The 12,278-nt window shown below is 37.5% G+C and overlaps 1 protein-coding gene across 1 annotated transcript in view; it reads left to right on the top strand.

Moving 5' to 3' along the window:
* The first annotated feature begins 497 nt into the window (after positions 1-497).
* The window catches only part of TMEM244 (transmembrane protein 244), a 54,372-nt gene continuing 42,591 nt past the window's right edge, over positions 498-12,278 (top strand). Inside the window, exons 1-5 of the mRNA XM_068984951.1 lie at positions 498-587; positions 2,149-2,234; positions 4,089-4,162; positions 7,330-7,455; positions 11,998-12,042. Coding sequence (XP_068841052.1) covers positions 498-587; positions 2,149-2,234; positions 4,089-4,162; positions 7,330-7,455; positions 11,998-12,042 — 421 coding nt within the window. The remainder of the gene's footprint in view (positions 588-2,148; positions 2,235-4,088; positions 4,163-7,329; positions 7,456-11,997; positions 12,043-12,278) is intronic.

Genomic DNA, 12,278 nt, shown 5'->3' with positions numbered 1-12,278 from the left:
ACAAGGGTCCATATAGTCAGAGATATGGTTTTTCCATTAATCATGTACCAATGTGAGAGTTAGACCATAAAGAAGGCTGAGCACCAAAGAATTGATGCTTTTGAACAGTGGTGCTCAAGAATACTCTTGAGAGTTCCTTGGTCTGTAAGAAGATCAAGCCAGTCAATCCTAAAGGAAATCAACCCTGAATAGTCACTAGAAGGACTGATCCTGAAGCTCCAATACTTTAGCCACCTGATACAAAAAGCTCACTCATTAGAAAAGACCCTGATGCTGGGAAAGATTGAGGGCAGGAAGAGAAGGGGGCAACAGAGGATGAGATGGTTGGATGGCATCACAGACTCAATGGACGTGAGTTTGAGCAAACTCAAGGAGAAAGTGAAGGACAGGTAAGCCTGGCCTGCTGCAGTCCATGCAGTCCCAAAGTGTCAGACCTGACTTAGTGAATGAATACACACAAAAGAAGGGTCATGAAGGAAGAAAACAGGAGACAATGAATGGGAAATATTGAAGAGCAAAGGGAGGCTGAGAACAATGGGCAGAAAGAGAAGGGATTTGATGAGCAAAGGGAAGTCTACAGACAAAGGGTATGAGAGGCCAAGAATGACATGGGGTGGGGAGAGAGAGAGGTACGGTTCTGAAGGTCTCGAAACCCTGGAGTCTCATATGAACCCTGGGTTTCATATGGCCCTCTTAGGCCCAAGAGGTCACCTAGTTTTAGTAGTTGAAAGAAGTGAGTTGTTAGTAAATCTATAAATTTAATCCATTCAGCCAGTTGGTTGTGATGGGCTCTGTGCTGCTGTCTTCTCTTCTTGCCTCTACAGAAGGAGGGCTCCTTCTGTACCCAGTCAATTAAAAGACTCGGTCAAGTTGGTGGATCGGTTATTCAGAGAAAAGAGCCATCCTAAAGTGTTAAAGTGTTGAGTAAATAAGATGACTTCTTAAAAGATTCCAAAGGGGGACTTCTCTGGTGGTCCAGGGGTTAAGAATCTGCCTTGCAGTGCAGAGGCTCACAGGTTCGATCCCTGGCTGGGGAACTAAGATCCCACATGCTGTGGAAGAACTAAACCTACGTCACAAATAGAGTCCGTGTGCCACAAAGGAAGATCCTGTGTGCTGCAACTAAGACTCGAACCAACCAAATAAACAAATTTAAAAAATAATTAAAAAAAAAAAAAGATTCCAAAGGAAAAGAACAAACAAAAAAATCCCATATGAAATGCTAACATTTTTACTATATTCACAAGAATATATTTTAAAAGATCAATAATGAAGTCTTCTAAACATTTTCAATTGCTCATTGGCTTTTCAAATGTTTATTCATATGAGCTGCCTATTTATATACCTTGTCCCTTTTTCATTGGTTTGTCTGTCTCTTTTATATTCAAATGTGTTTAAATATTGCAGATATCAATCCTTTGCCTGTGATATATGTTGCAAATGTTTTCTCTTGTTCTAGTTCTTGACATTTAAACCTTAAACCCATCTGAAGTTTATTTTGGTGTTTCATACAAGACTGAAATCTAGTGAGTTTTTTTTAAATCTAGAAGTTAGACTATTTTCACAACACTATTTGTTGAATAATCCATCTGTTCCTCATTCATCTGCAGTTCTTCCTTCTTAAGTCTCACAGGTGGTAAAATCCTTCTCAGGACCATCTATTGTGTTTTAGCCAATTGCTCTGTAAATTCTAGCACAGGAATTTAACTATTGTTGTATACTTTTTTTGTTTATACTTTTCAAAATTTCTTAGCCTTTCTCATATTTTCCTATCATGGCAGCTGAGATTTAGAATCATTTCATCCAGTAAAAACAGAAATATTGACACATTATTGTAAAACATAAATTTTGTAAAATTTATGTAATTACATAAAAACATAAATATTGTTGTGGTAGATGATGGATAGTTAGTGTGGATTTATGTACTGCATTAATCCTTGCTGCAGACATGTACTATGCCAGCTTCTCTAGTCGGCAACACTTTTATTGTGTACTTTGAAGTCCTTCCCACCCCAGAGGTCTCCAGGCAAAACAAGACTAGCCAACGTGACCTAGCAGTCATTCATTGTCTTTTGTTTGTCAGATTCCTTACCAACAACCATGTGAAAAAGCCCAGGCTCTTGGAGCTCACCCCTGTGTTCTCTGTAGGTTGTTTGGCAGAACCTTCTCATATGTGTCATCCTTTTCTACACTGTGTACTACGTGGTTCTGGGCATGTGCTGTGTGATGCTCAAGTAAGTACAACATCACCTTCAAACAATTCAAAAGTTCAGATCCAACACAAAAGAAGTTCACATAGAATACTCAACGTGTATTCAATAAAGGGTGCAGATTTTTTCCCACGGTATATTTTCTTCAGTTTTTTTTTTTTAAGTGAAACTAAGCAAATGTGTCATCTTTGAAAATGATTCAAGTAGCAATCATGAAATGAATAGAACCAGGTAAGATTGTTCCTCTTATGAGGATGATCACAGAAAGAAAGTGAAGTTATTACTCCCTGGGCTGGTGTTGCATCAGAGATCAGAGGGCATTTGAACTAGAAGGGAATTTAGATATAATCTACATCCAATTTAAATATTTTCTGTACATACTGGAAATAGCTTTAGAAGAGAGTCAGGAGATCTGCATTCCAGCCCAGGTTCTTACTAACTTCCTGAATCATCCTGACTAAGCCAGAGAGCTTCTCTTACTTCAGTTATCTCCGTTTGTCAAGTGAAGGTAATAATCAAAAGAGAGTTATCATGAGGACCAAGTAATACATGTATTTTTAAAGATATTTTTAAGTGTGAGGCTTTTTTTTTTTAAGGTAATTTTTCTTTGTCTTGTTAGGGTTGGATTTTATCTTTACAGATTTGCTTGCCAATATATTGATTTCCTTGAAATACATTATGTATAGCTACAAAGAATTTCCTAGAAATTGATTGTTTGTACAACTGAATTTTATTATGTAAGCAGGGAATTTGGACTTTTCAATTTCAGTGTGCAAATCAATGCCCAGAAATGATTATATTGACTTTTGCAGTGGGAATGATGCTATAAAGCTTGCTTGCAGGCCAGCCCCCTGAGGAGGAGTCTGGTATGTTCACACATATTTCAGCTATTGCCTGGGACTGGAGGTGGTGAGACAGTGCCTAGAGCAGTTAAGGTCTTATAATAGTCAGAATTCTCTGAGCATGGGATTCCACGGGTTTGTAGTTAATGTGAATCAGAGGTGAGGAATTTGAAGTAACTTAAAGCCCCAGGAGGCAGATAACTGATTGACCAGTTGCACACAACTACAAACTTAGGCTTGGTAGGAGATGCAGAGTTTATAATCAGACCTAATTTTCTTTTTTTTCCATTTTAAATAATTTTACTTTTGTATTGATATACAGTTGGTTTACAATGTTGTGTTAGTTTCTGGTATATAACAAAGTGATTCAGATTTTTGTCCCATGTAGATAATTACAAGATATTGAATATAGTTCCCTGTGCTATACAGTAGGTCCTTGTTTATTTTATATGTAGTAGCATGTATCTGTTAATCCCAAGCTTGTAATTTATCCCTCTTCAAGTCTTTCCCCTTTGGTAACTGTAACTTTGTCTTCTATGTCTACTATGAAAATGTAGACTCATCTTACGTCTAATGTGAGTGTAGACTCAGATTTTAGAACAGGAAGGGACCTCAGAGATTAACTGCTTCAATGTACAGGTAAGAAATGAAAGCTCAGAGAGGTTAAGCAACTGCCCAAGTTCACAGTTAACAGAATCATCAGAATTAGAGCTGGGCTCCATTGCTTCCCAGTATATGCCCTCATCACAGTATGAGGTTTTGCACCCACATTTGATGGAAGGGACCTCCAAGACTAGAGCTGACACCTCAAATACAATGAAGTCCACTTGGAGAACAGACTTCATTGGACAAAGAAGACAGTGTGGATAAAGAAGATATTTGGCTTCCATTCAAGTCAGCCAGTTTTTAAATGTGCCACAAAGTGATTAAAGCTGACTTGTCCTTGTATGGGAACACTTGAGGTGCAAAATGTTAATGTGCAACCTTATGAACTACCTCCTCCAGAGTAAACTATTTTCATTTGTAACATCCTCAGGGTGTATGAGTTGGATGTCCTGGCACCATTTGATTTCAAAACAAATCCTTCATGGCTCAACACAAATTATAAAGGTAACTGGTTTTAGTTTCCAATCTTTGTTAATTAGTGAAATAAATGCCTCCAAAAATCAAAATAGTTTTTGTTTTAGAAAAATTTTAAAAATATCAAGCCTTCTTCTCAGCCATCTGTATCCTATATCTGACTCCAAAAATGTGGAAAAGTGCCATCAATTTTTTTAAAATGACTATTGCTAAAAGATTGAATAGGATGAAATAAGAGGATAGTTTTCCTAAATGAATTTTTATTTTAGTGATATTATGGATAAAATTTTGTGCATTAAATATTTTTCAAAGAAAAGGCAGAAAAATGGCTTAATGGAATGATGTAGAAAGATATTTGTGACATATGAAATGGAAAATAAAGACTACAAAAGTGTTTTTATAGTATAATTATTCATTTTTGTAGAATAGAGTAAAATACATCATGTCAGTGGTAAGAAATCTGGAGAATTATGCAACAAACTGTTATCTCCCAGCTGGAATGACAGAGGACTTTCATTTTCTGCTTTGTACATTTCTGCTTAGTTTGATTCTTTTCCTTCCCAAAAATAGTGTAAAACTTGTTGCAAAGGAAAAATGATAAGACAGAATATAGTAGGAAAAACTTTTTATCTCTTTCAAACTTACTATTTTTGTTGAAATAATTATTCTTAACATTCTGTTAAATTTCTTCCCACATTAAAAAAAAATGAATTGTGGATTCTTCAAACAGTGCAGTTCTTTAGAAAACCACTGGACATCTTTTTTTGGAACAAATATGCAAATATACAAAAATTGCCTGAAGCCAAATGTGACTTGTGTAGGAAACTTGGTCAGCTAGAACTAGTGAATTTAAACTAAAAGTTTCAGAACAGCCTCTTCAAATGGGTAAGCTTTTTTCATGCCGTTATTGATTCAATTTGGGATAGACAAAGATATCTTAGGACAAGAAACTTTCATTCTAATGAGATACGTGTTCTAACATTTTATCTTAACTTCTACTTCACACATTTCCCTATTGAAGATTGAATTAACTTTTTCTTCCAAGCGGATCCACAAATGATAAAGAAATAGTCACAAGAAAGAGTTACATATGGGTTGTGCGTTTGGGGTAGAGAAAGAGATTTAAAATCCAACTGTTATTTAATTCTTGCATTTGAGACGGTTAGTGATAGATAGGACAATGACACAGGCTTATTGGAGAAAGCTGTGTTTTGACCTAGCAGAGATTAGTGAAAATCCTCAGAATGCCATGCACAGTCAACGTCGTTCTCTCAAAAAACAACTAACATTTGTACAAAGATATCAATAAACCCTTAGTCTATTAGATCTTTAGTTTGGGGCTTGGAGAGATAAGTGTCATAACTCTTGAAAGTTATTGCTTTGAGCATCCAGACTTGTTTAATCTCGGAGATAAAATGTAAGAGTAATCTCAGAGCCTTGAGCATGTACTGAGGGTCAGGCTCTTGTCTGTTTCAACAGTTTTGTTACCTAGGAGATCAGGCTTAGCAAGGACACTGAAAAGTGTCAGTCCTATTGAGACATTTGACTACTAACATCTTTCCTTTGCATCATAGAGATTGGATTATAAACTGTTTTCATTTTAAAATAAAATCCTCTCAACAGTTTTTGAGTTAGATATGATAGTAATCCATTTCCCAATTTATCAAGGAATAATTAGACTGACCTAGAGGTTATATTCCAACTCAAGATCATAGCACTCTTAAGCTATAAGGTGAGACTAGAACACTGGTATCCTGACTTCAAATTTTGTATGACTTCCTTTAAATCATGCTGTCTCATATCATAGACAAAGCACAATCCTCCTCTATCAATATATGTAAATATAGTTGGTTCAAGACTGAAATCACTGTCTCTAAGCAGCTGCAAGTTAACTTGTAAAATCTGTAAATACTGATAAAACAGGCATCTCTATTTCCTTATAGTAACATGGAGGCTCCGTGAGCCACTGGTGAAGGCAGAAATGGAGATGTGATGGGAAGAGCTAACGGCACTACGATACCACTGTATAGCTCCTTCCACAGCCTTGAGTCCTAGAGATCAGGACATGCTATAATTGTAATTCCAGCTAGTAGGAGTTCTCCATTCAATTTTAGAAATCTGTTGAGTTGAATGAAGTAGAATTGAAGAGGAATAAGTGTGAGGTCTTTTAAGAGGCTAGCACCTGAGACTTGCTTACTTATTTCATGTCTTGCTGACCCACTAGGCAATGGCTGGCATGTCTGTTAATAAATTACTTCTGCTCAATAACAGATCATGTGACTATTTTAATTTTAGCTTTGAAAGCAAAAAAAAAAGTAAAAAAGCCTGCCTGGACTGATCAATTCGTTAATTATTTATATGAGCATACCTATCATTTTCTGTGTTTTAAAAGAAAGGTAACTTTTATGGAAATTGATATCATTATGAAGGAACCTTGGTGGTATGTCACATGTATTTTCATTTTAAAGTTTGATGAATCTCATCTTTGGAACCACCACAATCTTAAGATCTATATCAAGGAAAAAGGCAAAGGTTGACTCTTCACATGTTCAAGGCTTTTAGAGATTTATGGTACTGACCTAGGAATAACTAGCTCTTTATATATGTTCAGGGAAAGCACTCTGAAAAAGCATTCTGGATTTAGAAAAGTACCTCCATCCACACAAGTCATTTATGAGACGTTCTTTCATCCATGGTTATCCATTATGTTTCCCAGATGACTATCTGAACATACTCTTTTATTACAAAGACACAAAGGAACTCATTTCCAAGTTAGGCAATAACTGGTACTAAAGAAACATTATTGTTCAATAAACTATTAACATTTTTTTTCTGAAAATCCAGAGCTGAATTTTTCATTAGTTTTTAATATATCTTCAAATGAGATTTGAAATCTAGTTACAGATCAGTTACATTGTAAATTTTCTTTATTGTATTTTACCTTCTAAAATGCTAAATATAAAGAATATAAACAGAAATTATGTACTGCTATTTCTCTATAAGTCCAACAGTTATTAAGAGATGGAATATTTTTAAAGTTCTTATTCAAATTTGAGGAATGTTAAGAGATGGAATGTTAAAAGTTTCTTACAAAATTTTTTTTGCAGAGTAAGTTGTGGTGGTCCTGTTACTAACTGTGTTTTAGAATTATTAATTGCTCTAATTACCAATAATTCTATTCTTCCTTTTATTTGCAGTTCTTTTAGTCTCAACAGAGGTCACCTACTTTGTTTGCGGATTACTTTTCGTTCTGGTAGTGGAAGAGTGGGTTTGGGATTATGGTATTTCAGTAACTGTTCTTCATGTTGCCATCACTTCAACTGGTAAGCAAACTAAAATAAAGGAAACAAAATGCATTCAATCTGGATATTGTACCTAAATCGACATATAAGGGTAAAACTTTATTGTATTCATAGTGTCCTCTGGTGGAGAAATAATAAAAACTGATGATAAAAGTTCTTCATCACCTCCCTCACACTTTCTCCCCCATCAGCTTCCTCTACCATTTCCTCAGAGAGGTTTTGATTAGCTACATTGTCCAATTCAAAACTGTATTGAACTGTTCAGTTCAGTTCAGTTCAGTCGCTCAGTTGTATCCGACTCCTCGCGACCCCGTGAATCGCAGCACACCACGACTCCCTGTCCGTCACCGACTCCCGAAGTTCACTCAAACTCATGTTCATCGAGTCGGTGATGCCATCCAGCCATCTCATCCTCTGTCATCCCCTTCTCCTCCTGCCCCCAATCCCTCCCAGCATCAGGGTCTTTTCCAATCAGTCAACTCTTCTCATCAGGTGGCCAAAGTACTGGAGTTTCAGCTTTAGCATCAGTCCTTCCAATGAACACCCAGGACTGATCTCTGAGGATGGACTGGTTGGAGTTCCTTGCAGTCCAAGGAACTCTCAAAAGCATCAGTTCTTCGGTGCTCAGCTTTCTTCACAGTCCAACTCTCACATCCATACATGACCACTGGAAAAACCATACCCTTGACTAGACGGACCTTTGTTGGCAAAGTAATGTCTCTGCTTTTGAATATGCTATCTAGGTTGGTCATAACTTTCCTTCAAGGAGTAAGCATCTTTTAATTTCATGGCTGCAAGCAACTTCTGCAGTGATTTTGGAGCCCCCCAAAATAAAGTCTGACACTGTTTCCACTGTTTCCCCATCTGTCTGCCATGAAGTGATGGGACCAGATGCCATGATCTTCGTTTTCTGAATGTTGAGCTTTAAGCCAACTTCTTCACTCTCCTCTTTCACTTTCATCAAGAGGGTTTTTAGTTCCTCTCCACTTTCTCCCATAAGGGTGGTGTCACCTGCATATCTGAGGTTATTGATATTTCTCCTGGCAATCTTGATTCCAGCTTGTGCTTCTTCCAGCCCAGCGTGTCTCATGATGTACTCTGCATATAATTTAAATAAGCAGGGTGACAATATGCAGCCTTGACATACTCCTTTTCCTATTTGGAACCAGTCTGTTGTTCCAGGTCCACTTCTAACTGTTGCTTCCTGACCTGCATACAGGTTTCTCACGAGGCAGGTAAGGTGGTCTGGTATTCCCATCTCTTTCAGAATTTTCCACAGTTTATTGTGATCCACACAGTCAAAGGCTTTGGCATAGTCGATAAAGCAGAAATAGATGTTTTTCTGGAACTCTCTGGCTTTTTCCATGATCCAGCGGATGTCGGCAATTTAATCTCTGATTCCTCTGCATTTTCTAAAACCAGCTTGAACATCTGGAAGTTCATGGTTAACGTATTGCTGAAGTCTGGCTAGGAGAATTTTGAGCATTACTTTACTAAGCGTGTGAGATGAGTGCAATTGCGCAGTAGTCTGAGCATTCTTTGGCATTGTCTTTCTTTGGGATTGGAATGAAAACTGACCTTTTCCAGTCCTGTGGCCACTGTTGAGTTTTCCAAATTTGCTGGCATATTGAGTGCTGCACTTTCACAGCATCATCTTTCAGGATTTGAAACAGCTCCGCTGGAATTCCATCACCTCCACTAGCTTTGTTCATAGTGATGCTTTCTAAGGCCCACTTGACTTCACATTCCAGGATGTCTGGCTCTAGGTGAGTGATCACACCATCGTGATCATCTGGGTCGTGAAGATCTTTTTTGTACAGTTCTCCTGTGTATTCTTGCCACCTCTTCTTATTATATTCTGCTTCTGTTAGGTTCGTACAATTTCTGTCCTTTATTCAGCCCATCTTTGCATAAAATGTTCCTTTGGTATCTCTAATTTTCTTGAAGAGATCTCTAGTCTTTCCCATTCTGTTGTTTTCCTCTATTTCTTTGCACTGATCTCTGAGGAAGGCTTTCTTATCTCTTCTTGCTATTCTTTGGAACTCTGCATTCAGATGCTTATATCTTTCTTTTTCTCCTTTGCTTTTCACTTCTCTTCTTTTCACAGCTATTTGTAAGGCCTCCCCAGACAGCCATTTTGCTTTTTTGCATTTCTTTTCCATGGGGATGATCTTGATCCCTGTCTGCTGTGCAATGTCACAAACCTCCATCCATAGTTCATCAGGCACTCTGTCTATCAGATCTAGTCCCTTAAATCTACTTCTCACTTCCACTGTATAATCATAAGGGATTTGATTTAGGTCATATCTGAATGGTCTAGTGGTTTTCCCTACTTTCTTCAGTTCAAGTTTGAATTAGGCAATAAGGAATTCATGATCTGAGCCACAGTCAGCTCCCGGCCTTGTTTTTGTTGACTGTATAGAGCTTCTCCATCTTTGGCTGCAAAGAATATAATCAATCTGATTTCGGTGTTGACCATCTGATGATGTCCATGTGTAGAGACTTCTCTTGTGTTGTTGGAAGAGTGTATTGAAATGTAGCAGTTTTCTATTCTGTCTCATTCAACTTTTTATCAGTTGCTCCCATTCAACTTGTTATCAGTTGTAAAGGATTTGCCACTGTTAGAATTCTTTCCCTCCAAATCCTTTCTTGAAGCAGATATTGGCCAAAGACTGGGAGCTAGGGCCTGAGGAAATCTGTACTTCCAGGCTTGCAAACTTCCTAATAATTATTTTAACAAAAATATGACTTCCCTTGTGGCTCAATGGTAAAGAATCTGCTTGCCAATGCAGGAGACGCAGGTTCAGTCCCTAGGTAGGGAAAATCTCCTGGAGGAGGAAATGGCAACCTGCTCCAGTATTCTTGCCTGGGAAATCCCAAGGGGATAGGAGCCTGGTGGGCTACAGCCCATGGGGTCTCAAGAGTCAAACACAGCTTAGCGACTAAACCACTACCACCACCAGGTTCTAAGACTAAGGGCTTTTATTTTTACTTGTGAGCTTTGGAGTTTGAATAAAACAGATTCAAATTCCAGTCCTTTCTGTCAGATGCTTGTCTAAGGCAAGATATAACATCATTTATATTGTTAGACATAATTGCCTCATCTACAAAATGGGTGGTATCTTGTGAAGCTTGTGTGAGAGAGGTTGTCTGACATGGCGTTTGGCCTATAATTACTGAGTAAAGGTAATTTTATCCATTCCTTAATCCATTTATTCAAGGTTTACTCTTCCCTTGTAACTTTTTATTTCTTACTGCCTTCCATTATTAAAGAGAAACACAGTAGTAAAAGCATGAGTGGTAATCAACCACAAGTTATAATTCAACGTTATTCTTATTTATTAACTACTTATGTTTAGTTGTTCAGTCATGACTGACTCTTTGTGATCCCATCAACTGTAGTCCACCAGGCTCTTCTGTCCATGGAATTTCCCAGGCAAGAATACTGGAGTAGGTTGCCATTTCCTTCTCCAAGTTATCTTCCTGGCCCATGGATCAAACCCACACATCTTTCACTGAAGGTGGATTATTTACCACTGAGCCACATAATTGATTCCCAACTCTAATTACATGAGAATAACCAGTTTTGATGTGAAGTTATCCTCACTGAAATCCCTCAAACTATTGCCTAAGGTTCACTGAAGGATGCTTGACTGCATGCTCCTGATTCAACAGGCCTTCATATTGAAGGAAGAGAGCACTGGAATTCCCACAGGCCCCAGTAGGACTTAGGAGTCAACTCTTGTTTTCTCTGGAATCCATGAGCTGTCCTCTTGCTGCAGGAGATTCTGTTTAACTACTCTGTAACTATTTAAATATCACTCTTATTTTCAGTGCTTTGATCTATCGATGGGTATAATCAGTCTCTGACTTAAGAACACACAATTTCAAAATGAATTGCTATGTCTCAGCCTCAGTGCTATTAGCAAATGCCAGTACATCAATCTCCTAGCATCAGTTTCCTCAGATACAAAGTCTTTTAGTAACTGGAGGACCAGTGAAGCCCATCTCAAATTCTCTATGTTACTTTGGGGCTTAAGTTTTCCTGGAAGACAGTCATAGGACATTTTAAGAAGGATTTTGGAGCATATGCTGGCTCAGTCTTCAGGGTCTCAGCCTTCAGACAATAGGTTTTCTGGATCCAGAAAAGTTACAAGTTAATCATCCAACCTATGGCACATAGAAAACACTTTAAAAATATTGCTCAATAGATCTTTCAGAGGAAAGTCACCCAGAACTCCAGAGAGCCAGGCACTGAGGATTCAGAACAGTTTTAGGATCATTTCTGCTGCATATGACTTCAAGTCGACTGCGTGAATTTGACCTGAGAATCTGACAGATTACGACATCATTCCTAGGAGAGGAATTTCAAATACTTGACTTAACAAATGACGTTTTTAGACAATGACTTAAGTACCACTTTGGTACTACTTGATTTCATGAATATAGACAAGATTTCTCTTTGTTATGAAGATATGATTTGACCAAACAAGTATTTCTTCATGAGTAAAACAATAATGTGTATTTCAAAAATGAACAAGGCCTTTTTCTTTTCTATTGCAGTTATGCTGGAATTTCCCTTGACGTCACACTGGTGGGCTGCCTTAGGTACGTATAGAGAGATTAGATATAGATATATATTATATACATATATATGATACATATATATGATACTTATTTAATAGAAATATATATTTATGAATAAACTAGTGGCATAAAATATTTTTGGGGGGTCAGATAATTGGACCAGATTACTCAATGGTTTTATCATTCTAGGATAAAACATTGGATATATATTTGTGACATATTCTTTTAGTTATCTTTCTCCATGAATGACAATATAG

The sequence above is a fragment of the Capricornis sumatraensis genome, chromosome 13, assembly GCF_032405125.1.
Source record: "Capricornis sumatraensis isolate serow.1 chromosome 13, serow.2, whole genome shotgun sequence".
In the NCBI taxonomy this organism is placed as follows: Eukaryota; Metazoa; Chordata; class Mammalia; order Artiodactyla; family Bovidae; genus Capricornis; species Capricornis sumatraensis.
The sequence above is the reverse complement of the archived record's forward strand: the minus strand, read 5'-3'. Positions and strand labels throughout refer to the sequence as shown.